The following is a 27,743-nucleotide window of genomic DNA, read 5'->3' on the forward strand; positions in this document are numbered from 1 at the left end:
AGGCAAGCCAGAAAGAGGCAGAAGAAGTTTTTATTTCAGTAAGTAATTATTTCTGAGCACCCATCGGCACCTCTCCTATCTCCGTGCGGGGAATGTCTCGCTGTAGCTGTGATAAGACTGGAATCTTCAAAACACTCAAGCAATGCCTTCGTTGAAATGACTATTTATTTTATGTTGGAGCTTGGCATTTCTATGGCATTCTATGCGTTCAGCCGCCTGGATGAACAGTCTGTGTTCAACCTGTCTAAGATGGGTAAATGTTGCTATTTCTCACCTGGAGAAACTGAGATGATGTGACTCTGAGATGGGGGATGTAACTTGCCATGGTCTCACAGTGAGTCATTGTTAACCGATCCCGAGTGCATGCTAACTCCTCATCCTGAGCGGGGTACTCCAGAGGGCACGGTCTGAACTCTCGTTTTCTGTGTTGCATTTTGCTGGTTCTCTTATGGCCTCTGGGGGCTACCCTGGAGATGGCGCATTGACTGACTTTGGAGAAAATTAAAGAGCTGGTCTCCAAAGCAGCCTTCTGAAGAGTTTCCTCTAGAGCCCAGGCAATGCACTGTATCTCTGCGGCACAGCAAAGCCAGTCTCCAGTTGGACAGACTGCAGCATGGCCTGGTTCTAGACATGCCCGGGTTTGCAGTAGGTCAGGGTAAAAAGACTGGATTACGGTGTGACGTCCCCTTGGGAGGAGGAAGCTTGCAACAGCCTGTCTGCAGTGTCACGGGTACTGGAGCGAGTGGATACTGACCTCTGTGACATGAGGGGAGTACTAATCTTTTTATATCCCTGATCCACACTGGGTAGCAAGAGCTGGGGGGAGTTCAAACTCTTAACAGCATTGCCGTGTGCCACTCCTGTATGGCATACTGTAACAATAATGCCTAGCTCTGTCATAGCACTTTTCATCAGTAGATTTCAAAGTGCTACCCAAACTAGGGATTGTGAATCTTCACCACCCCCCTGTGAGGCTGGGCAGCTCTATTATCCCCATCGTACAGATGGGGAACTGAAGCACGGAGATGCAAAGTGACTCACCCAAGGTCCCACGGTCTGCGGTGGAGCAGGGACTCATACCCAGATCTCCCAAGTGTAGCTTCATTATTAACTGGGGTTGCAAATGCACTTGTTGCTAATAACAGGTTTGTTCTTTGGTGGCTGCATAGAGATTAATGAAGACACGCAGAGACTGAGTTTTATTAATACCACAATCAATATAAGCAAAATTACAGAACTAGAAAAACAATATGAGAATAACAGCAGAGACGGTATCCCGTATACTCACGAATCTGGGGGGCTGTGGGTTCCCTTTCAAGTGAGATTAAGCATGAAGGTTGATTCCCTTTTATCCCCACCTATTTCTGAGAACATATTTAATGAAGTCGTGGCCTCTTGTCCATATTTGTCATTCCTGCTACCCATTTTGGGGGTTGACAATTGTCGTGAGCATTTGCTCAGCTGGGAAGGTACTCTGAGCAATGTGGTTAAGGAAGTCTTTGCTGATTGGTTAACTGCCCTGAGGTGTTAGAAATGGTGTTGGCGGCCAGGGCCGGCTCCAGGCACCAGACGAGAAAGCACGAGCCTGGGGCGGCACATTGTAAGGGGCGGCATTCTGGCCAATTTTGGGGGCGGCCAGCCCAGCCCTGCAGGGACACGAACTAGCGATCCCCGCCGCTCACTGTGTCGCCGGGCTCCCCGGGACGCGCCACTCCCCGCTGCCTGCACCGGCCTCCGCCTCCCGCGCCGCTCTGAGCCCGGCCCGGCCGAGCTGCGTTTAAAGGAGCGGCTGAGCCAGCACCTCCTGCAGCCCCCAGGGGCTCTACCTGCCTGGCCGGAAGAGGCATCCCAAGGCCGGAGGGCTGCCCACGGGCTGCCCTTCACCCCCCTGCAAGCCACCTTGACCGCCCTCGACGCGCTTCCTGTAGCTGCCGTTGTTTTTGTTTTGTTTTTTGTTTTGGCAGTCCGGCCGGCTTTTTTTTTTGCCTGGGGCGGCAAAAAAGCTAGAGTCGGCCCTGTTGGCGGCAGATGGAGTCCCCCTAGAGTGTTTCTGGCCCTTTCTTTGCAAGTTCCCAGAGGCTGCTTCTGAGGGCTCTGATACGTAAGGCTCTGTCTCATCACCTCACCTGCTCAAGGTGTGTGTGAGGCAGCTAGACGGATTATCCAGGAAGCACAAGATCAGTGGTCTGGAGGGCTGATAGAATCCACCAAGCCTTGTTTGTCCCAGCCCCCAGCAATCTAATGTAATGTTTCTCCCCCTCATTTCTGCAGTACTTATTAAATCTGGGCTTCTGACCCAGTACTTCTGACCCAGTACATTCCGGTACTTGACATGCAGCTGTCTAGCAAGTTCCCTTGTGTCCTCTATGTTCAGGAAGGTCAAACGAGGACTCAGCCACCTATATGGTAAGAATAATCCTGCTGTTTTCAAGGCTATGTCAGAAATCTTAGCCGTCGGATCTGCAAACGTATTGTGTATCAGGCACTAGCTTAATGCACAGAAGAACATTCATGACAGTCCTGTTACTCCAGATAGGCTTGTAAATCACTTGAGTGCCCTTGAAACTTTTACCCTCTAGCTCTCACTGAAAGTTAGCTAGGCTGAGGCACCTACATTACTTAGGTTCTTTGGAAAACTTTACCCAGACTTGTTGGGTGGCTTCCCTGTGGTACAGGCACCAGAGCTGCCTCAGACATCTGATAATCTGAACTGGAGGATTGACTGGCGCTTAATCGCTTCGCTTTTGACATGTTTGAAATCACATCTCATGAACCTCTTGATTAGCTGCCTTCTGGCAAAATAGAAGCATGAAGGCTTTAAATCATCTATGAGCTGACCTGTCATGTGTCCAACTCCTGTTGTGTCCGATTTCACCCTGTAAACTCTTAGAGCTTGAGCAAAGATCACTAACTTTAAAAGTTGACTAAATATCCATAATTACTCTGCAGAAACTCAGATCTGCTTACCGCAGCATCAGCGGGGTATCAGGGAGCTGGTTCTGGCCATAATTTCTTTGCTTAGCTTGGTTCTAAACTTGGTAAAAGTTAGAGCAGCCTAGAGGCTTCTCTAGTTTGCACCAGCTGGCAGTGGTTCTTGGCAGGACTGTCCGCCAGCTGACAATAGCCAGAGTGCAGCAGTGCCCTGGCCATGCCCCTGCCACCAGCAGCACATCCCTTACACCTGGGCCAGGTGCAGGGGTGGCTTAAGAATTGGCCAGACCAGCTTTACATGGACAAAAAAATCCCCATGCTAGGGGAATTCTCTGCTGCCCAAATGGGACCAGAATGTGGACCCTTTGTCTCAGGAGTAGTGCAAAAGGGCTGGATTAGGTCTGATCCAGTGGCTTTAAACTGAAGAGCAAAGGCTAGAAGCAAACTGATATAACAGGACGTGGAGCTTGTTAGGAGCTGTATTTCTGATGCTCCCTGATGTCTCTAATTTGGTCGCAGACTTGTGGAGAAGTATTGCAGACAGTACCCCTTTGATGAAGAAATCCCACAAGCAGTAGAAAGCCTAACAAATATTTGCCATTAGATCAATCCTTTCTGTTTAAAGTGCAATGTTTGTAGTTAAACTCTGACACCAGAAGGTCAGGTGGAGTATCAAGGTTGCAGTATATAAAGGCAGAGAAATATATGCTGGAAAGCTGATGGGAAGAGTTCGCTGCTTCGAGGGGAAAAGTTAGGTTTTCCAGAGGAGAAACCATGAAGACCTTATTCATTTTTGCCCTTGTGATGAGTGTTTGGTCTTGTTCTGGTAAGTTCCTCTAAATAGAAAGAGCATCCATTCTTACTGGATGAATGACCAATGCTTGTTTTAACGGGCCTGTGATATGTTTGTGTCAGGGTTGCCGGTGTATGACTATGAACCATCCATCATGGAAGAAGCTCTGCGTGCCTCCATTGGAAGAGTGAATTCTAGATCACAATGGCCAGCCCTGTTTGGCATCGTCAGGAGCTACGTTAGAGGGGTGAGTGGAGCTGGTCAAAAGAATGTCACTGACATGTTTGTGGTTGGGAAAAACCAGGAAATGTCAACCAATTTTCTTTTGGTTTGGAATGTGCTAATTTTCTTCTAAAAAAAAAAAAGTGATTTTTTTTTTTCTTGGGCATTGAGTCAACATTCTTGGTTTTCAAAAACTAAAATCATGGTTTTTGGAAAACCAAAATGTTGTCGGTTTTCAGCTTTTCATTCGCCATAAAAAAACGTGGTGTTTTTTTTTTTTTTGAGGGACACTTCAAGGAAAAACAATGTTTTCAAAATCTTCCATGGAAAAATAATTGGCATTTTCATTCAGCTCTAGAAAAGTGCTCTCCAGTTTTGGGTGCATTGTAATATGGCTCAGTTAAATGTTTCTTGGCCAGCATTTATAATATTTAGTAGATGCACTTGTCTTTATCACTTATGGTCACCATTCATGCAGTTTAAACATAGACTCATAGACTCTAAAGTCAGAAGGGACCATTTTGATCATCTAGTCTGACCTCCCGCATGATGCGGGCAACAAAAGCTGACCCACCCACTCCTGGAATAATTCTCTCCCTTGACTCAGCTGCTGAAGTCCCCAAATCAAGATTTAAAGACTTCAAATCGCTGAGAATCCTCCAGCAAGCGACCCCTGCCCCATGCTGCGGAGGAAGGCGAAAAACCTCCAGGGCCTCTGCCAATCTACCCTGGAGGAAAATTCCTTCCTGACCCCAAATATGGCGATCAGCTGAACCCCGAGCATGAGGGCAAGATTCTCTAGCCAGACCCTCTGGAAAAAATTCTCTGTAATAACTTTTAATATCCCATCATTGACCATTGTTAGTAATTACCAGCGATGGCACGTTATTGACCTATTGACTAAAATCACTGTATCCCATCAAACCATCCCCTCCATAACCTTATCAAGCTTAATCTTAAAGCCAGAGAGGTCTTTCGCCCCCACTGTTTCCCTTGGAAGGCTGTTCCAAAACTTCACCCCTTTGATGGTTAGAAACCTTTGTCTAATTTCAAGCCTAAACTTCCCGACGGCCAGTTTATATCCATTCGTTCTCGTGTTCACATTAGTACTGAGCTGAAATAATTCCTCTCCCTCCCTGGTATTTATCCCTCTGATATATTTAAAGAGAGCAATCATATCCCCCCTCAGCCTTCTTTTGGTTAAGGTAAACAAACCGAGCTCCTCGAGTCTCCTTTCATACGACAGATTTTCCATTCCTCGGATCATCCTAGTGGCCCTTCTTTGTACCCGTTCCAGTTTGATTTCATCCTTTTTAAACATGGGAGACCAGAACTGCACACAGTACTCCAAATGCGGTCTCACCAGTGCCTTGTATAACGAAATCAGCACCTCCTTATCCCTACTAGAAATACCTCGCCTAATATTCAATCTGTATGTAGTATCATGGCAGCAATTCTACTGGTCATGTGTAGCTGGCACTAGCTGCCTTCAGTGCCTACAGCTTCCTCAGAAAATTGCTTTAACAGGCTCACGTTTCTTATGCTCAATTGTTATTCCACAATGGACTTTTTGAAAAGCAAAAAAACAAATGTGATTGTCACCCCCCTAGCCCCAGTGACATATGCTGTAACTATTGCATTTTGATATAAAATTAAGAGGCTTGCATTCCCAGACAAACCCAAAGCCCCACTGTTTCTAAACTTTGAACGTGGAATGTACCTAGTCCTGCATGATGAGTGGTCCCATGGTCCTGCTGGAATAAATCTAGTTTGGAAATATTGCGAGTAGCAAGGTTGGAAAATAAGGTGCTGAAAGTGAAAGGGAGATTCACTGGGTCTGAAAGGTCAATAAGAATGGGAGGAAGAGGAGAGAAGACCTTAATACATATAACTGCAAATGTACCTACCAGTCTTTAAAGTTTTTCACGTTTCCTGCTGGACGGTACAACTCAGCACCTGTTCTGTTAATAGTATTATTGAACACTTATATTGTGAGTAGTGCCAAAAGGCAACAACCAGATTTGGCCCCAAGGTGCTAGGCACTGTACAGGGTCTCACTTTGGAAATTGATTGTTACACAGCTTCTGTGACATTTATAAGCTAAAATAATGAGATGACAGACATATAACATAGCTGGGCATGAATAAACCATGGGGTGAACGGTAAGTTGCAATTGCAGGAGTAATGACTGAAAGAGAAAACGCAGGAAAGATTTCCTTTTAGCTCAATAGGGAGCTTTTTTCCTAACACAATCATCCTTGGGGTTTTTGGTATAACAGATTCCTCATAAATAAGGTTAGTTAACAGTAGATACAGGTTAACTGTCACTGGTCTGTGATTCTCCACCCTTGACAGCTCATTGTTGGAACTGTTTACAACACACAAGGCAGAGCTGCAATTCAACAGTAGCTTTGCTGTTGAGCTGAAAGGTGCTAATGACGTGTGTGTGTGTGTGTGTGTGTGTGATGCATAACCAGCCTGACTCTCTCATTAGGGAGACAATGTGAGTTTCCAGTGTCAGCCCTTAGAGCAGGGGTGGCCAACCTGAGCCTGAGAAGGAACCAGAATTTACCAAAGTACATTGCCAAAGAGCCACAGTAATATGTCAGCAGCCCCCCATCCGCTTCCCCCTCCCAGTGCCTCCTACCCACTGGCAGCCCCGCCAATCAGCGCCTCCCCACACCCCCGGGTCAGCTGTTTCGTGGCGTGCAGGAGGCTCTGGGGGGAGGAGGGGGAGGAGCGAGGGCATGGCAGGCTCAGGGGAGGGGGCAGGAAGGGGTGGAGTGGGGGCAGAGCCAGGGGTTGAGCAATGAGCACCCCCCGGCACATTGGAACATTGGCGCCTGTAGCTCCAGTCCCGGAGTCGGTGCCTATACAAGGAGCCGCATGTTAACTTCTGAAAAGCCGCATGTGGCTCCGGAGCCACAGCTTGGCCACCCCAGCCTTAGATCTCCAAGGTTCCTTTTGGATGGCAAGGCAGCCACCCAGGAGAGCTGATGCCCAGACTCTTTCAAAGCTCATATACTCCCAGAGGAAGATCTGTGAGCTCAGGAGTGCACCAGGTGTAAAATTCCAGGACTGGGGCAGAAAGGGAACTGTTTAATTAAGCAATTTACACTGGCAAGAGACCATAGAGAGTGAGGTGCTGCTTGGGGCCATCACGCCTTACCTGAGGCTTCTGCAGGAGGAGTTGCTAGTGTGGAGCTTTTACCAACTCTGTTCAAGGAAATAAGATGTGGTGTAACTGGTTTATTTACAAAACGTCCACAAGAAAATACCCTGACCCAGTTCCTGATATTCTGCTCCAGTCCCTGATATTCTGGTGGGATACTGACTCTCAAGGCCCTGATTTCTGCCACAGTTTGGCAAAGAGGCAGTAGTACCATGTACTTTACACAGGGGAAAAAAACCCAAGCAGCAATCACACATGCTATTGGCCTTTCCTTCTTATACAGGTTGACCTGTTGGATAACAATGACTACAGTATAGTGCTGGACTTCATTGTTCGAGAAACCACCTGCACTAAAGATTCAGAGAAGGATCCGTCCTTGTGTGACTTCAGAGTGGGACGCTATGTGGTAAGCATGCTGGGACTCCTAGAATGGAAAACACCCTCTGTGTGATTGAACATGGCCTGGGAATCGGTCAGCTTTTGTGCTGATCATTCAAGGCCTTTGCTAAGCAAATACTTGGCTTGAAGCATTAAGTAAATGACATTTGAGGACTGGCCATAATACATAACCTGCTGTAGACTCCTCCCTGCTCAACATGCACAAGGTGGGAGAAAGGGGGGTATTCCACGCCACGTTAGAAAGGACCAGACCAAGCCCATCTTCATTATTTTACATTGCCGCACTTAACAACACAGGTGTAGTTAAGATGTTTTTTTCACAGCAAAAAATACCCGACTGAAAAATTGCTCCTACATCTTCCTCTCCACGATGAGCATATTCATAAATTCCAAGGCCAGAAGGGACCATTGTGATCATCGAGAATGACCCCTTGTGGGTGGAACCCAGGCCAGAAAACTTCCCTGAATTAATTCCTGTTTGAACTAGAGCAGATCTTTTAGAAAAGCAGCCAAGCTTGATTTAAAAATTGCCTGTGATGGAGAATCCAGCACAACCCTTGGTAAATTGTTCCAATGGTTAATTCTCCTCACTGTTAAGAGACACTTCTTGTTTCTTGTCTGAATTGATGTAGTTTCAACTTCCAGGCATTGGATGCTGTTGTATCTTTTGTCAACTAGATTGAGGAGCCCTCTGTTATCAAATGGTCCATTACCTGTGTAAGTACTTCGATGTTGACCAAGTCATCCCTTAACCTTCTGATTGAGCTCCTTGAGTTTTCCAGTCCTTTAATCATTCTCGTGGCTCTTTTCTGAATCCTCAACAATTCCTGAAGGATATTGAGAAATTAGAGACGACAGAACTGGACACAGGATTCCAGTAGCAGTCATACCAGTGCCAAACAGAGAGAGAATAGAACCTCTCTACTCCTACTCAAGATTCCCCTGTTTATACATCCCAAGGATCACATCAACCCTTTGGGCCATGCTATCACTCTGGAAGTTCAAGTTCATGGTGGACACCATGATGTCCAAGTCCGCCCTGCATCCCAGGGTAGTCCCCCATGTAGCTGGTCTGCTACCTGGATGAGCATAATATGAACACCAAGCTGCTGTTTGAGGATATTTAGGATTCAGTAAAAACCAATGCTTATCTGATGGTCACTCAACCAGCTAGCCCCAGGATGGGAGTGGAAGGAAATGTGGCTTAAAGCCACCTCTGTACACAGTCTCCCGCTCCTGAGCTGAGCTATATGAGGGCCTGTTCCCTGGCATAGAGCAGAGCAGCCCATAGGACTCTGAGTCCTCTATCAGGCAACACTTGTTAACAGGCCAACTGAAGTCCATCACAGGGCCACACCCAAGTCCATTGGCAACTAGACAGTGGATTTTATCATTTAGGGGAGTCCCTATCCAGTGGCTGAATTTGATGCATGTGTGTATGTCTGCGATTGTGTCCTTACTCAGCTCGGTCAGGTAAAGTTCAGGAAAGTTCACCCAACTGAGGGAATAGGAATTTCAAACTGTCTTCTCTGCTTTGTGTCGCTTACAGGCAATCCTAATAAACGTGCAAAAGTATGAAAGTACAATATCAAAATATCACCAGGAGGGAGCTAAGGGCAATCCTGCAGTACCCCATCACCTAAAATAGGTGTGTGTTGTGCTTCAGTTTGTGTGAAACTACCGCTTAATCATTAAAGCCTCCAAGTCTGGTGATTAAAGAAGTAATTTTAAAAAAAAGTGGGACTACCACCAGCTCAGCACCATTTGGCTCCCCATCTGCAATCTCAGAGAACCAAAGGGATGAAAAGGGCCTCTGAAATGTAGATGGTCATAGAGTTTAAAGCCAGAAGGGCCCACCAGATCATCGAGTCTGACCGCCTGTATGACTGGCCACTAAACACCACCCAGCCCAACAACCAGAATTAGACAAAACACTACAGCCTTCAGAAGACTAAATTATTGGGTGGATCAGAAGGGACTGATGTTCTCCCTGCCCTGGAGGAGTTCCTTCTGTGGGGGCTGAGGAACACTGGGGAAGCAAGGTGTGAGGCACCTCACCTTAGCGCTGTCCATGCTGCACCTATTTGTGGTTGGGCAGAGAGCAACAGTCTCCAGAGCATGGGGGTGATGTCTTTCAGGAGCACGAAAGCCAGACACGCCCCGTTCAAAAATGGAAATACTCAAGAGACTGGTGACTACACTGAACTGCCACAAATAAGTTTTGCTGGAAGACCAGAACCAAAGGCTAATCCAGGGTTGTGAACAATGTGCGCTCTCAGGTCCCTGCTCTTGGTAGCTGGCTATCAAAAGGCTGCATGACTTTTGACTGAAACTTGTTCTCCGGACAGTGCCAGTAGGCTTATGCCATAGCCTCCATAGCTGCATGGGTGAACTCTATTTTGATCTGTTACAGCAAACGGCCTTCTGCAGAAGTACAGTGCGGGTCTCTGAAGAGCAGATACAGAACTTGGCAGTTTACTGCAGCCAGGATGGGTCCAGCTCAGAATCCTCAAGCAGCGAGGAGGTAAGGAAGTGGAAAATTTGCTTTTGCCATGCTACTTCGTCTTAGGGAAAACTCTGCCTCGGGTGCGCATGGGCTCGGCTTCCAGTAACCTGACTAGGAGTTGCACATGCATATCTGAAGACACCCTGCCTGCACAGATCGTTCCACTGAAGCACTGAATGACAGAGACAAAAGTGGTGATTGCTTTAGGGGGGAAAACAGCCCTTCAGCACACTGCCAACAAAGAACAAAAACTGCCTCTCCTGACAGGGCTCTGTTCCCCTCTCCGGGTCTGGAACTTGGCTATTTTGTCTCATGCATCACCCCAGATCAGCTGGGATCTTTGATTTTCCCTGATGGATGCCATGGGAGAACTTGAGTTGCAGACTCTAATTCTACATTGTCCTGCATAGTATTTGTAGGCATGAACATAGAGATGCAGATATGCAGCTCTAATAGTCAGAAACAAATACAATTTAGTCACCTACTCTTCTGTTTTGCTGTTCAAGTCATCACTAGTCCAAGCACTTCTTGTTACAACTAAAGCACTTTCACTCTGGGAACTGTTCCACATCCTTCCTTCTTCTCGATTCCTAGACTTGAGTAAAAAGTTGGATCAAAACAGCTGAGCTCCACCTGGCTGTTTCAAAACCATGCAAATGTGCACATTTTCAAAGACTTTGATGCAAAACCAGGTTCATCTGGGTGCCAATTTTCCCACTGCTGGACAAACATGTTCCTGCATTTCCAGATTGTAACAAAGCAAGAAAGCAGCTGAGTTCTGGATGGTGTCATAGAATTATAGAAATGTCTGGGGGAAAGGGCCCTATCTAGTCCATCCCTAAAATTTTCCTAAAATCTAATTGAAATCTTCCTTGCTGCAGATTAAACTCATTATATCTTGTCCTACCTTCAGTGAAGACAGAGAGCAATTGGTCACCATCTTCTTTATAACAGCCCTTAACATATTTGAAGGCTATCAGGTCCTCTCCCCACCCCTCCGCCCCAGTCTCTCTTTCTCAGTACTAAACATGACCAGTTTTTTTAACCTTTCCTCATAGGTAGGTTCGGAAGGATTAGATTTTTGTCAGTAAATGTCAATTTCATTGGCTACACACAAACCGACAAAAAAATAGTTCCATCAATAATACTCAAAATGTACAGATAGGCAAAGTAAGAAAAATGCTGCTTCAGAATTTCTTAGTTGTATATTTTGACATGTGATATTGGCAATTTATGATATTGTCCATTAAACTATTACAAAGCTTTAACTTTTTATATCGGTCTACTGTCTTTAACCAGGCATTCTCTGATTCCCCCGTAATTTCCTGCAACTGGGAACATTTAAATAAATAAAAATAGAAAAAATGCTTAAAAATAAATATTGAGATTATCCATAGGTTTTTTTTTATTTCAAACTCGGCCAAGCCTACTCATAGGTCAGGTTTTCCAAACCTCTTATCACTTCTGTTGTTCTTCTCTGGATTCTCTCCAGTTTGTCCACATCTTTTCTAAAGTGTGGTGCCCAAAACTGGACACAGCACTCCAGCCGAGGCCTCACCAGCACTGAGCAGAGCAGCAGTTACTTCCTGTGTCTTCCAGCACTCCTGTTAATACACCCTAGAATATTAGCTTTTTCTGAGACTGCATCATACTGACTTATATGCCATTTGTGACCCACTATAACCCCCAGATCATTTTCAGTAGTACTACCACCTACCCAGTCATTCCCCATTTTGTAGTTGTACATTTGATTTCCCCCTCCCCACCCCCAACTGTAGTACTTTGCACTAGTCTTTATTGAATTTCATCCTGCTGATTTCAGATCAATTCTCCAATTTGTCTAGGCCATTTTGAATTCTAATCCTGTACTCCAATGTGCTCACAACCCCTTACAGGTTGGTGTCCCCCACACATTTCATAAGATACTCTCCACTCCATTATCCTAGTCTTTAACAAAAATATTGAACAGTACTAGACCTAGGACGGACCTCTGCGAGACTCCACTAAAGGCATCCTCCCAGTTTGACAGTGAACCACAGATAACTACTCTTTAAGTACTGTTCTTCAACCAGTTGTGCCACCCACCTAGCAGTCATTTCATCTAGGCCACACTATCCCTGCTTGTTTATGAAAATGTCATTTGGGACTTTGTCAAAAGCCTTATTAAAATCAATATATATCATGTCTACTGCTTCCCAGCCATCCACTAGGCCAAAGGAAATTAAGTTGGCAAGATTCTCGGTGGTGGCAGATGACAGAACAAGGAGCAATGGTCTCAAGTTGCAGTGGGGGAGGTCCAGGTTGGATATTAGGAAACACTATTTCACTAGGAGGGTGGTGAAACACTGGAATGCGTTACCTAGGGAGGTGGTGGAGTCTCCTTCCTTGGAGGTTTTTAAGGCCCGGCTTGACAAAGCCCTGGCTGGGATGATTTAGTTGGGAATTGGTCCTGCTTTGAGCAGGGGGTTGGACTAGATGACCTCTTGAGGTCCCTTCCAACCCTGATATTCTATGATTCTATGATTTGTTCTTGACAAATTCATACTGGCTATTCCTTATTACTCTATCAGCCTCTAGGTGCTCACAAATTGATTGTTAAATTAATATTTGTTCAAGTAACCTTGCAGGTATCAAAGTTAGGCTGATTGGATCATCTTTATTCCCCCCTTTAAAGATAGGTACTATGTTTGCTCTTCTCCAGTTCTCTGGGATCTCACCCACCCTTCGTGAATTCACAAAGATAATCGCTAATGGTTCTGGTTGCATCAGCTAGTTCCAGAAGTACCTTACAGTGGATTGTGTCAGGCCCTGCCGACTGGAAAACATCTAACTTACCTAAATATTCTTTAACCTGTTCTTTCCTTATCCTGGCTTGTGTTCCTTCCATCTTGTTAATATTAATTGTTAAGCTTCTGGTCACAATTAAGTCTTTTTAGTGAAGACTGAAGCAAAATAGGTATGAAAGACCTAAGGCCTCTTGATGTCCTCCATTATTAGCTATCCTTGCCCACTTAGTAGCAGACCTACATTCTCCTTTGTCTTTCTCTTGTTCCTGTGTATTTACAGAACCTTTTCTTAGGACTGGTCTACATGAGGAAATTAGGTTGGTATAACTACGTGGCTCAGGGATGTGAAAAATCCAGACCCCTTAGTGATGCAGTTAAACCGATCTAATCCCCAGTGTAGACAGAGCTAGGCTTATGGGAGAATTCCTAGCTATACTGCTACAGTACTTTAAGTATAGACAAGCCCTTATTGTGTTATATGTCCCTTTCTGGGTATAACTCATTCTGCACCTTGCTTTTCTGATTTTGTACCTGATTTTGTTACATTTGGTGTATGAACATTTTGCACCACTCTGGTTCTTGTTAATTGTCGTGGTGTTTAAAGTTGGGCCCAATAATTATATTCAGAAATTAAGTTTGCATTTCAGGCAAAAGCTTATAGTGCCAGAGTATGGGGATAACTTGTGCCTGTAGCAGGGCAGTCTGGTTCCCAGCTGCCCTGGAGAGGGACGAGCCCCTCCGGACGCCAAAGTGGGCGGAGCCAGTGGAGCTTGCGCCCGCCCCCCAGAGGTCAGGGCGCAGGACAGGAAGTACAAAAGCCCAACCCCAGAGCTCACTAGAGCCCCAGCTGCCAGAGAAGCCAGACGCTTGTGACCTAGCTCCCGGTTGGGAGACTCCTGCAGTCTGCGATCAACCCAAGGACTGGCCAGACCAGCCGAGGCCTGATGCCGACCAGACCCTGGAGAAGCTGTTAAACCTGTGGCAAGTTACCCCGAGGAGCTGCCAAGCCTACCGCTCGCCGAGTACCCTAAGGAGCCCATGGTGCTCAATTCCTTGGAGGACACCGTCCAGACGCAGGTACCTCTAGAGGGGGAGGTAGGAAGTAGCCTGGGGGCAGCCGACCCTAGTCTGGCTGCAGCACACCCAGAGCCGATGTCAGTGTGTTGCGGTCAGGATCCCCACTGACACAGCAGCGGGCCATCTGCTGCTGTTAGGGCCCCGGGCTGGGACGCAGTGGAGTGGGTGGTCCTGCGTCCCCCCTGGCACCCAACATGTGGGTGGCCATCTCCCCCTCTCCCAGGCCCTTCGGAGCCAGGGCCTAGGCCTCCTGAACTCATTTGTTTGCTCAGCCCCTGCATAAGGGACTCTCGACTGCCCCGCCTGAACTAGGGCCTGGGTCTGCGGAATCGAGCTGTTTGTTGGTCTCTACTGTTGCCGCGGAGTGAAACCCCGCGGCCAGGCTAGTTCCCCTGAAATAACCCGACGGACGTAGTGAGGCGGTCTGGTTCCCCGCCCCCCGGAGAGGGCCGAACCCTTCTACCGTGCCATTGGTTAAATGTTAGAGCACAATGAATAACTTGGAGCAAATAAGATTCAAACTTCAGCATCTTTAATTAGCTTGTGACGTTCTTGTGTTCAGTCCCTATTCCAAACTGTTCGGAGAATACGTTCTAGGAATTCACAATCTGTAGCATGGAAGCAGTGCAATTTGAGTGTTTAAAATTCAAGCTATGTGGGTAAATTTGGAGCATTGGTTCTGTTTCCTGACTAACATGACTCCTACCGTGGGGTTTCAATGTAAATACTCACTTTTTGGAGTAGAGTCCTTTCGGTGAATACTCTTTTAACAGTCATTTAAAATTGTCAATTGCAGCCATTATTCCTGTCAGGAAACACAGTTGCTATAGTATTCATGGAGCATAGAAGTCAAAGGGAAGTGATGCCAGAGAAAAAGGGAAATAAGTTTCTTTCTGCAAAAGGTGCCCTGCAAATCTGCCTTCGGAGGTTATGGTTTAAATCAGGAGTTCCCAGCCCAGCATGTTGTGAATAGGTGTTGGGAGTGGGATGAGGGGGCACATCCACCCTGTCCTTCCCGGTCACACCACAAATGCTAGCTTAGCCGAACCAGGGTGAGGCAGTCTTGCCATGGATTGGCTGAAGGGCCAGCCTGAGCACCAGTGAAGTCAGTTAGAACCACAGAGTACGTGTCTCTGTAGCAACAGGAGAGGGGAGAATTCCTGCTTGCTTGCGGGTGGGGTTGGCTGGAAGTGTTGCACAGCATCACAGAACCTGGCTTGGAATGGAGAATTTCTCTGGCCATATGTTTGTTACCATAAATGGCCTGGGGTGGGGATCAGTCGTCTTCCAACTAAATTCCCAGTGACTTCAGGGGGGCAAGATCAGGCTTATGGCCATTTGATGCTACTGGCAGGCAGGAAGAGAGTGACTGGTATAAACTGTTCAGGCTTTTAGAAAACCCCAAAGGCTCCAAGCCAAGGTCCCTAATCTCATTGGTTTCAGAGGCTCTAATTAACAATGGGATACCTTTGAAAAGCTCCTCTTGATTTGGCGGGTGGGGGGAGCCTCTATTTCCGGGGTCCCATTTTAAAGGTGATTTCCCTGCATGCCAGCCAGGGCTACCAAGCCAGTTTCCTCTTGGACTGGTTGTCCCTTTTTCAGTACTCATATTTCCTTAGGCTGGTTCAGTGATGTTTTTTCCAAACGGAGTTACTTCAAACGAGATAAAATCATAGCAAATCCAAAAGGCTGCCTTTGACTGCGGCTTACTTTGACAGCTCGGTATATATGCCTCTTAAAGATGTCTTTACTTTTAGATGATGTTCATGGAAATGATGGCCCCAAACAGAAGGGGTGACAGTCGCAATGAAGGTAAGTAATCTGGGTGATTGACTCTTCGTCACTCAGAGGTTTGATGCATATCGTTGGCAGCCTAAAAGACAAGATTTCTCTTACCCCCTTAACTACCATATAACCACCCTAACCTAAGCATAGGTGCTTTGAATTTTTGATATACTCTTGAGGCAATGAGGCTAGGGTGAATGATCTGATTGGAACGGGGTAAAAAAAAACCCTGACTTACTGATCCAAGGTGGGGGTGAGATAGGGAAGCATAACTTGAGGGAGTGGCCAATGTCGAATGATAGCGATGCAACCAGACGCAGGACCAGACTATCGCTACCTTTCACGGGGATGGGAGGGCATGTAATTCTGAGAGCGTGGAGAGGGGAGCAATCTCAGGCACTGGTGAGACTTGCATTCTCCCAGTGCCCACCAGCACAATCTCTTTCCAAGCTTCCCCTGGGTAAGTGTTCTGGAATGGAATATCGATTTAACCTTTTCAAAATTGGTTTTGGGCTGAAACTCTTTGCCAAATTTGAGCTGAATTCATTAATAGCATTTTTGGGGTGAATTTACTCTTTGCCCAAAACACTTTACACCTGCTAGGCCAATGTTTAATAGCATGGTGTATAGATCTCTCCATATTTACCTCAAGTCTGTACATCACGATGTTCACCTCATCAGAAGTTGGTATGTGCTTTTTCCGTATGGGGTTGGACCCCGACTGTCCTAACCGTTACTCGGATGCTTTGAGGGGATGTCCTGCTCAAACTGTACATGAGAATGCTGAAGGGACCCACTAACATCTCATGTTCTTTTCCAAAAGCTCAACTTGCTTCTGAGGCCTTCTCTGCAGGGAGAAGAGGCCAGAGCTATAAAGCTCAGCGCCAATCCAGTAAAGCCAACTCCTACGCATTGGAATAACCCCACTCAGGTAAATACACTTGCTTGAATGTGCCTTCTATCAAGATATGTCCTGGGACTTCAGAGTCTGATTGCTTAGAACAGATGACCTCCTGGGAATATAGGAATCCATAAACTGTGACTTGGCTACTAGTGTGCTAGAAGCCAGCCTGTCCTGGGAATTTAGGGTACGTCTACACAAGCAGTAGCCCACGGCAATGAGTCTCAGAGCCTGGGTCTACAGACTCGAGCCGACAATAGCTGTGTAGATGATGGGGCTCTGGCTCTGAAGCCCGCTCTGGGATCTGAGCTTGAACATCTGCAGCTATTTTTAGCACTACAGTGCGAGCCCCAGTCTGTGGACCCAGGCGCCAAGACTCGCTGCTACTCGTACAGACTTTACTGGTGGGAATGCCAATGAGACAAGCAAGAATGGAAACAGCACTACCGCTGTGTTACTCAGGTAAAAAGAAATGTTTGCAGTTCTACAACGCAACGGCCACATTAAGGGAACACCTTCACATGATGTGCTGTCTAGTCCAGTGTGGAAATGAACTAATAACTAATGAACACTAAACTGAAGTGTCACACCAAGCAAAGAAACGATATGAAAAGATGGAGTTTGTCTGTAGCCCATCCAGTCTGCTCTCTCATCCAAATGTAATGGTTTGGCAGTCTCTTTAACTGCCCTCTCTCTCGTCCCCCCACATTTTCTGTGAGCCTGGCAGGCATTCAGGACTGAATAGCTCCATGGACAGGTAGTGACTGGAGGCCACAGCGATCAGATAGCTTTTGGGGAGACTGTGTCATGTTTATGGGTTTAATCCCCTTCCACATCCCCAAAACCACCCCCACAAATAAATCCTTGACTCAGCAGGCTAGAATGAACTCTGGTGTTCACAGACCTGCACTCTTCCATCTCTACCACTTTTCTCGACCTGTCTTGGTTGATACAGGGGAAATTTCTGTCAGCAATAAAGCACATCATGTATAGTTAGGGCCTTTTCAATTGACTTTGGCTCTGGATCATGCCCTTGTTGAGATGTCTCATGTGAGGGCACATCTTCAATGCTATCTCTCTCTTGGTGAATCGTGACTGTGTTCCTGCTGTGTAGCCATGTTTGATTCAAATGCACACACAGGTACAACTTGGCAGCCATTCAGACTGTTCTAGGAATAAAGGCTAATGTAAAGTTTAATCTAGCGCTGCAGGGCGGTCTAGTGGCTGGAGCACTGGAATGGGAACCATAGAATCATAGAAGATTAGGGTTGGAAGAGACCTCACAAGGTCATCTAGTCCAACCCCCTGCTCAAAGCAGGACCAGCACCAACTAAATCAGGGGTTCTCAAACTGGGGGTCGGAACCCCTCAGGGGGTCATGAGGTTCTTATATGGTGGGGGGGGGGAGTCATGGGCTGTCAGCCTCCACCCCAAATCCCGCTTTGCATCCAGCATTTCTAATGGTGTTAAATATATAAAAAAGTGTTTTTAATATATCAGGGGAGTCGCAGTCAGAGGCTTGCTATGTGAAAGGGGTCACCAGTACGAAAGTTTGAGAACCACTGAACAAAATCATCCCAGACAGCGCTTTGTCAAGCTGGGCCTTAACCTCTAAGGATGGAGATTCCACCACCTCCCTAGGTAACCCATTCCAGTGCTTCACCACCCTCCTAGTGAAATAGTGTTTCCTAATATCCAACCTGGACCTCCCCCACTACAACTTGAGACCATTGCTCCTTGTTCTGTCATCTGCCACCACTGAGAACAGCCGAGCTCCATCCTCTTTGGAACCCCCCTTCAGGTAGTTGAAGGCTGCTATCAAATCCCCCCTCATTCTTCTCTTCTGCAGACTAAACAATCCCAGTTCCCTCAGCCTCTCCTCATAAGTCATGTGCTCCAGACTCCTAATCATTTTTGTTGCCCTCCGCTGGACTCTTTCCAATTTTTCTACATCCTTCTTGTAGTGTGGGGCCCAAAACTGGACACAGTATTCCAGATGAGGCCTCAGCAATGTCGAATAAAGGGGAACGATCACGTTCCTCGATCTGCTGGCAATGCCCCTACTTATACAGCCCAAAATGCTGTAAGCCTTCTTGGCAACAAGGGCACACTGTTGACTCATATCCAGCTTCTCATTCACTGTAATCCCTGGGTTCTTTTCTGCAGAACTGCTGCTTAGCCAGTTGGTCCCCAGCAGTGCATGGGATTCTTCCATCCTAAGTGCAGGACTCTGCACTTCGTCTTGTTGAACCTCATCAGATTTCTTTTAGCCCAATCCTCCAATATGTCTAGGTCACTCTGGACCTTATCCCTACCCTCCAGCATATCTACCTCTCCCCCCAGCTTAGTATCATGCACGAACTTGCTGAAGATGCAATCCATCCCATCATCCAGATCATTAAAGAAGATGTTGAACAAAACCAGCCCGAAAACCGATCCCTGGGACACTCCGCTTGATACCGGCTGCCAATTAAACATTGAGATATTGATCACTGCCCATTGAGCCTGATGATCTTGCCAGCTTTCTATCCACCATATTGTCCATTCATCTAATCCATACTTCTTTAACTTGCTGGCAAGAATACTGTTGGAGAGGTATCAAAAGCTTTGCTAAAGTCCAGGAATATCATGTCCACCACTTTCCCCTCATCCACAGAGCCAGTTATCTCATCATAGAAAGCAACCAGGTTGGTCAGTCATGAATTGCCCTTGGTGAATCCATGTGACTGTGCCTGATCACCTTCCTCTCCTCCAAGTGCTTCAAAATGGATTCCATTTTTTAAAGACTGGCACTATATTTGCCTTTTTCCAATAGTCTGGAACCTCCCCTGGTCACCACGAGTTTTCAAAGATAATGGCCAATGGCTTTGCAAACACATCAGTCAACTCCCTTAGCGTCCTTGGATGCATTGCATTCAGCCCCATGGACTTATATATGTCCAACTTTTCTAAATAGTCCTTAATCTGTTCTTTCACCATTGCGGGCTGCTCACTTCCTCCCCATACTGTGCTGCCCAGTGCAACAGTCTGGGAGCTGACCTTGTCTGTGAAGACCGAGGCAAAAAAAGCATTGAATACTTCAGCTTTTTCCACATCATCTGTCACTAGGTTGCCTTTCCCATTCAGTAAGGGTCCCACACTTTCCCTGACCACCTTCTTGTTGCTAACATACCTGTAGAAACCCTTCTTGTTACCCTTCACATTGCTTGCTAGCTGCAACTCCAATTGTGCTTTGGCCTTCCTGATTACACCCCCGCATGCTTGAACAATATATTTATACTCCTCCCTAGTCATCTGTCCAAGTTTCCACTTCTTGTAAGCTTCATTTTGTGTTTAAGCTCACTGAAGATTTCTCTGTTAAGCCAAGCTGGTCGCTGGCCATATTTGCTATTCTTTCTGCACATCAGGATGGTTTGTTCCTGCACCCTCAATAAGGCTTCTTTAAAATACAGCCAGCTCTCCTGGACTCCTTTCCACCTCCATATTAGCCTCCCAGGGGATCCTGCCCATCAGTACCCTAAGAAAGTTAGTCTGCTTTTCTGATGTCCAGGGTCCATATTCTGCTGCTCTCCTTTCTTACTTTTGTCCAGATCCTGAACTCGACCATCTCATGGTCACTGCTTTTCAGGTTGCCACCCACTTCTACTTCCCCTACCAATTCTTCCCTGTTTGTGAGCAGCAGGTTAAGAGTAGCACGGCCCCTAGTTGGTTCCTTCAGCACTTGCACTAGGAAGTTGTCCCCAACACGCTCCAAAAACTTCCTGGATTATCTGTGCACTGTAGTATTCCTCTCCCAGCAGATGTCAGGGTGATTGAAGTCCTCCATGAAAGCCAGGGCCTGTGATCTGGAAACTTCTGTTAGTTGTCCAAAGAAAGCCTCGTCTACCTCATCCTCCTGGTCTGGTGGTCTAAAGCAGATGCCCACCATGACATCACCCTTGTTGCTCTCGCCTCTAAACTTAACCCAAAGACTTTCAACAGGCTTTTCTCCAGTTTCATACTGGAGCTCTGAGCAATCATACTGCTCTCTTATATACAGTGTAACTCCTCCACCTTTTCTCCCTTGCTTGTCCTTCCTGAACAGTTTATACCCATCCATGACAGTGCTCCAGTCATGTGAGTCACCCCACCTAGTCTCTGTTATTTCAATCACATCATAGTTCCTTGACTGTGCCAGGACTTCCAATTCTTCCTGCATGTTTCTCAGGCTTCTTGTGTTTGTATACAGGCACTTGAGATAACTAGCCGATTGCCCTACTTTCTCAGTATGAATCAGGTGGCCTTCCCTGTTGGACCCTCCTCCTGGTGTTTCCTCTCAGTATCCCACTTCCTCACTTACCTCAGGGCTTAGGTCACCATCCCTCAGCAAACCTAGTTTAAGGCCCTCCTCACTAGGTTAGCAAGCCTTCCTGCGAAGATGCTCTTTCCTCTCTTCCTAGCAATCCTCCTTCCTGGAACATCATCCCATAGCCCAAGAATCCAAAGCCCTCTCTCTGACATCATGCATTTACCTCCACAATTCGATGGTCCCTACCTGGGCCTTTTTCTTCAACAGGGAGGATGGACGAGAACACGACTTGTGCCTCAAACTTCTTTATCCTTCTTCCCAGAGCCATGTAGTCTGCAGTGACCCACTCAAGGTCATTCTTGGCAGTATCATTGGTGCCCATGTGGAGAAGTAGGAAGGGGTAGCGGTCTGAGAACTCGATCAGTCTTGGCATACACTCCATTACATTGTGAATTCTAGCTCCAGGCAAGCAGCACACTTCTCGAGTTTCCCGGCCTGGATGGCAGATGGATGACTCCATCCCCGTTAGGAGGGAGTCCCCGAGCACCACCATCCGTCTCCTCTTCTTGAGATTGGTGGTCATGGAACTCCCATCCCTAGAACAATACATCCCATGCCTTCCGGCCGATGGGGTCTCCTTCTGATCCCTTCCCTCAGATGACTCTTCCAAACCATTCTCCACCATAGTACCTGTGCAGAGAGCCTGAAAACGGTTTCTTACATCTATCTGCATTGGGGGTACATGGGTTCTCCTCTTTCTTCTTCTGGAGGTCACATGCTGCCAATTTTCTTCCCTGTTCTGCACTGCCCTCTCTGATTCTTCAGCATGCTGTGCCTGCAATACCAAACGCTGACTTCTATCCAGAAAAATCTTCATTTTCTCTGATGCAACGCAGGGTTGATACTTGGGTCTCTCGTCCTTTAACCTTCTCTTCCAAGCTTGCACTTACAGACGAAGTTGCTTCTATCCTCCAAGAGAAAGACAAACATGGCACATCCCATGCAGGTCACAACAGCTGATCGCTCACTATCCATATTGTCTTCCTTCTAAGAGCCTCTTCAGATGTTGTACTTACTGCTCACAGATGCCTGAAAGGCCAAAACTCTTTGGGCACTCCCCCCAGCTGAACTCCCTCTGTTGGCTTCTCCTCTGTTGGCCGCTCACTTGGTTTGCAACTGGCTGCTTTTTTATAAGGCTGCTGTTTGGAAGCAGTTGCCCCGGTTCAAAGCCTTCCCTCCAATCAACCACTCAAGGCCCACCTGGAACAAAGCACTCCCAGTTCACGCTTTTCAAACAAACAACCACCCAGTCAAACAGCCCCTGCAACTAGCTCCAGTCAAACAAATGGTCACAGCAGACAGACACTCGAATATTGACCCCACCAGCTCACAACACAGCCCCCCTAACGCAGCACTCACCGTAGCCCCTCTCGGACCGTTCCCAGGCAAACTCCCTCTGTTGGCTTCTCCTCTGTTCGCAGCTCCATCACTGACCTGCTCCGTGACCTTGGGCACATCCACTTCCTGTGTCTGTCACGTCTATTTAGAGTCTAAGGTCTCTGGAGCAGTCTCTTTGAATCCTGCCTAGCACAATGGAGCCTTGAGGCCCTACTGTCATACACACCATTATCTCTGTATTACAGTATCGAAGGGAACAAAGACGCAATGTAACCGCAGCAGCTGTTCATTACACCTCCACCTGCAGCCTGGCTGCAAGGGTAACAGTATTTAGAGTCTAATTAATGCAAATAACAGTGCAGGCACAAGCAATTCGTTGGCTTCGGTAAGCCTCGCATTGCACAAGCTGCCTTTGCTAACCTACTTCTGAGCGGCTGCGTGGGAGTCGTTCTAATTGCTGCTGCTATTTCACCCACCGTATCATGCGACCGAGAAGTTAATCTAACGGAAAGTGACTTTAAATGAGATGAATGTGCACAGCATGGAGATTAGCTGGTTAGCATTTTAAACACTGTCAAAGTCCGCCGAGGAAACGGAAAGTTGTTCTTGAAGCAGAAGGATCTTTCTGCAGGATAAAAGATGGCCTGTGTGCAGTTCCTACGAACCATGTAACCACAGCATGATTGGCCCGGGCAGAAAGAGCTAGGATGCCATGCCATGTGTGAGGAGACTGAACTCACTTTTCCGGTTTGGAAAAATGATAGTTTTAGACAAAGATTAATGTCAGTGAGTCGCTGACAAACCCCGAGCAGCTGTTGTATCCCGAGCCAGATTCTTGTTTAAAATTACACGGAAGGGGAGACTTACTTTTTCCTTCAAACAAGAGGTCAACATTAAAAAGAGAAAACTCAGTGCTCTGCTAGCTCAGGGCTTGTTTTAGTTCATCATGCTATTGAAAACATAATCCTTTCCCTATGTCTGTCCTCTTTTATGCTCGTCACAAGTCATGGCAAGCTGGCACACCGTTTTCATTAGTGCTTTTCCTTTTTACGTAATCTTTGACCTTTCTAATTTCTTCCGACTTCCATGGTCAGGCTGCAGCATCGTTCTAGCATGCAATTTATTTTCTTCTAGCTGGCTTTTTTCCCATTCCGAGGCTCAAGAGGACAAAACTAAAGCTAAATCAAGAGGAAAGAAAAGGGTTGATTTCCCTTAATGTGCTAAAACAAAGATTAAAATAAATCCAACTGGCTGTGGTTGGATTGTGAATTCATTCCAATGAGCTCAGTGGAGTGGCACCAAGGATGAATGTAAGTCGTTCATCTATAGACCTATGGCAGGGTGCGCGTGTTAATTTTTTGTATAATTTTTATGTTAAAAACTTCTTTTGCTCAGATCTTGCATTAGAAATACTGGGTTTTCTTTGGTTTTGCTGGCAAACTAGTGAAATGACCTCAGAAGGGTCAAGAGACTGTAAGAAGCATGATTGGGAGGGGAATGGAGTGTGTCAGACTGCCTAAAAATCTGTGTGCATTTTTAATAGCTCTCTAAACCAGCTTCTACTAAAACTTGGGAGAGAGGGGAGGGATTCTCTTTGAATGAATTCACATCCCTTCTCCTTTGAATTTAAAGAGTGCAAGGTCTCCCAAACCAGTTCTCCCCCAAGAAGTCATCTTGGTAAAACAGTAATATCACCAATATTTTGTGTTCCCTAAGGTATAAAGCATACATACCCCCCCTCGCCCCAAAATAAAACCAACCACACCTAAAAACAAGCAAGCAGGAAAACATCCTTTTAAAGGAAAATAAAGCAAATGGAGAGGAACGTATGACTCTTAAAAATCTTACCTGCTTTCTTTCTTAGGATCAGCTGAAAATGTTAAGCTGCCAATGGTAAATATGGGCCAGAGACCCCCAGCTGAGGGCTAGGCTTTGGATGTTCCAAAGGTCAGAGGTGTGTGGATCGGGAGTTTTAGGAGGAGCTTGTCAAAGCCACAAAGGGCTGTGGAGTGCCTGCTTCCCCTTTGTGCCTCTGGAAATCTCTCTTTGCTGGAGTCAGCTATGAAATCTGCAGCTGGGTTTGTTTTCTGAACCCCTCTCATGTCCAGGGTTGGGGGTGTGTCCCTGAAGTTTAAGGTAAAACAAACAAAGCAACAATCCCCTGATTCTACTTCAAGTAACCTGTAGGTCATCACTGTTACTAATGTGTTTTCTCTGGCTTAATCACACCAGGGCAGTCTCTCCTCAAAGCAGATCGGGTCCAAAGCAAAGTAATGGGGGGGGGGGTGGTTTTGAAACATAGACAAGGCCAGATCTTCAGCTGGGATAACTTGCCATTGACTGCAATGGAACTGGGCATCTGACTCCCATTAGAGTAGACCCTGAATACAAAAGGTAATTGAGAAGAGATCGAACAGAGTGGATAAGAGTGTGACAGCATAGACTAGTGGGATTTTCCAGCAATGAAAGAGCCAGCCTAGCCAATCATGGACTTAGCCTTATGTGTGTCCCCTAATAGGAATCCTGGATGAAAAATACAGAGAGGATCTGAGAGCTGCCCCAGTCCTTCTAGGCAAAGGATAGTCCCAATGCAGGATGCATCATGTTTCCAGGGTGTGGGAGGAAAAGACCTCATCCCTGGTGTACTCATTAAGAGACCACCTCTTTAGGCACAGCGTTGCATTCTCCATAACTTTGTGCATAGCCCTGGGTTATCATTCACTCCCCCCCCCCACCTCCCCTCATCCTCCACAGGAGGTTTGTCTCTGTTCGGTGGAAAGAAAAAAACCCTGCAAGCTGGGAGCTGTTGCATAACTGATGAGCTCGGAGTGAGTGTTCATCCTGGCACAGAGCCAGAACCAGGGCCCTTTATTTCACCATTATGCAACTTGGGTGAGGTGGCAGGCAGCAGCAAAGATCCTATTTCCTTGCAGCTGTTGTCCCTTCCCCAGCAGAATCTGCTCTTGCTACCTCTGCGCTCTGAATCTGATACCCCCGGCCTGCTTATAACCCAGAATGCCACAGACTGCTTTCTGCCAGAGAGCAAAGCCCAGGTGACCTGACAAATAGAAGAGTGGCTACAATAGTCCACTGTTCTAAAGACTTGTCACTTTCTCTGCCATTTAGCAGTCGAGGAAACTGTCTCTATGACTTTCCAGAATGGGCCTTTCCCTCTCGGACCCGCTGTCTATAGGTCTTTGCTCTTGTTGCTGTCTAGGAATTGCTACTGCTCCCAAGAGGCTCCGAACTAGGTACAAAGCCTATTGAAGCCAATGGCAAGATTCCTTTTGACTCTGCAGTTCGGAGGGCCTGATCCAAAGTCGCTGATTTATTCCCAGGCAAAGGCAGACTGATGGAGGCCCCATAGCTTTCTCCCGCACTGGCAAGCTAGCATCTTTCATAAGCACCAAAGATTAAATCCGTGTTTACCCCCACAACTGATACGTAGCCCAGGGAGTGGTGATGTCTGCTTCCTCACATAGGTGGGGAGTTACACACCGGGAGGGCCACGGCTAGCCCAGAGAATAGCTCTTTGTCCATGATCCTACCGTCCTTCTGGTCTCTGAGACTGAGTGCTAGTTCTCTGACCTGTTGGTGAGGAACTGAGTTGAGGCCACAAACTTGTTCACACAAGCCAGCCAATGGCTGTTAGCTGGTGGGGCAAGTTTGTGCCTCAGTTGTTTTCACTTATTTATAAAACGGCAGTGTGCAGGGAAATGCTTAGATATGAGATTTCTGGTTATGATTACATCATGAAAATGTGGTGGAGCACGCTGGAGACATGCTCATATGTCCTCCAGAAACACCATGTAACCCAAGTGTACAGTGCCCACGGTAGCCTTTGATTTAACTGCATTTCCCATAAAACCTGGCACCATGTTATGACTAAAAATGGCTCCTCCTTTTCGACTGTCCATTGTACTGCTAATTGTCGTTCGCTAAAGCTGGTTTAGGTCACTTTGTACATTTTGTATTGTGATCTCTTCAGTTTTGCCGGGGTTAGCCAAACATGGTCTTGCTATTTGCAAAAGTTTGAGGGACTCCTTTGTAGGCACATGAGAGAGACGAGGTGGGTGAGGTGATATCTTTTATTGGGGAGAGGGACCTTGTAGGATTGGCATTTCAGCATACCTTTGTGAGCAATTGCCATGGAATATTATGGACCCTCTTTACTGAACACCAGAAATGTGAGATGGCACTGCAGGGTGTGAACTGATGTTGATGCTAAAGGAAATAATTTGTAGCTGGTATGAATACAGGTTTATACACGGTCTCCTTTCTGAAGCTGTGTCTGGTTAGGTTTTGTTAACACTGAATGCTTTAACTATGATTTGTTTCCTTTTCTTTTCTTTAAAGTAAATTGAGGATCCAACAGGACCAGAAGCCAGAGAACCAGCACATGAAGGAGGAACTTGACAGCAATTAACTTTATTACATCAGCAAAAGCCATTCTGTAACATATTGACTCTCCCCCACCGCACACTTTCCATTGCAAGGCAAATGTCGATTGAAGTATGCACACAAATGTGTGGAAATGGGCATTCGATCGCATTGCTGTATATTAGGGCTCATTTGGAGAGCTGTCATATGCGCCTAGCATAACTGTCTCCAATGTGTGGTGCGTGATCTCAAAATGGTGCTATTAAAGGATCATTATATCATCTACATGTGCTGGGTGGCTCACTGGCCGGCGACACTCATCGCTTTCTGTTGCACTCGTTACTAACTCTTGTTCAATTTAAAACACAACAAACAATTTTTGCCCTCTATGCCTTTCTTTCCACACACAAACCAGGAAGGGGTCTAGTGTCTCTAGAGAAGGTATGTGCAAAAGGGGCAAAGGCTGTGTGGATTTATTTAGTCACCTTCGTGGAAAAAGGTCAGCTCTTCAGATAAAAGGTATGTGCCGCCTCAAACATTGGGGTACAATTTACTGACAAGTCCTACTCTCTAAATTTAGACAAGGGGACAGTAAATCAGGGTAATTTACCAGCTTCCTCTTGCTTTATTGTGGTTTCCCATCACAATTAATTAATTTGTGTAATTCTTTGCATATGCAAATAACTCAGTGTAGTGCGTGGTGGAATGGGGGAAAGGAAGGGCATACTGAAAAGAGGAAGGAAGAACCGTGCTTCTGGCTACTTGCTAGCAGCCAGGATCCTTCCCTTAGAGCCCTGCGCCAGTAGCTTAGCGAGATAGTAAATTCTTTAGGGGTGGTACTAGTCTGAGTAATCTTCCACAGAGCAGCAGTGACACTATCGGCTACTAACTCCTAAGAGGTGGAGTAAACACTGTAGTCCTTGTACCCTTTCTCCATAGCAGGTGGAATGGAAGAGAGAAAGAGCAGAAGCTCCATGGTAATGACAAATCCTGGTCCTTGCCTTTGAAATGATGCTGCGTGAGTCAGCAAAAGACACCTTGACAGAGCAGGGCAGAATGGCACAGAATGAGGGCAGACTTCCTCCCTGGACTTCTAGTGTCCTGGT

At 46.5% G+C, this 27,743-nt stretch overlaps 1 protein-coding gene across 1 annotated transcript; it reads left to right on the top strand.

Moving 5' to 3' along the window:
* Nucleotides 1-3,645: 3,645 nt before the first annotated feature.
* SPP2 (secreted phosphoprotein 2) lies at nt 3,646-26,920 on the top strand. Its single transcript, XM_054044288.1, has 7 exons — nt 3,646-3,757; nt 3,847-3,971; nt 7,402-7,524; nt 9,931-10,041; nt 15,644-15,698; nt 16,495-16,602; nt 26,614-26,920. Exons 1-6 carry the CDS (start codon nt 3,706-3,708, stop codon nt 16,590-16,592), a joined length of 564 nt encoding a protein of 187 aa, XP_053900263.1. The 5' UTR covers nt 3,646-3,705; the 3' UTR covers nt 16,593-16,602; nt 26,614-26,920.
* Nucleotides 26,921-27,743: the final 823 nt, after the last annotated feature.

The sequence above is a fragment of the Malaclemys terrapin genome, chromosome 11 (genome assembly GCF_027887155.1).
Source record: "Malaclemys terrapin pileata isolate rMalTer1 chromosome 11, rMalTer1.hap1, whole genome shotgun sequence".
Lineage (NCBI taxonomy): Eukaryota > Metazoa > Chordata > Testudines > Emydidae > Malaclemys > Malaclemys terrapin.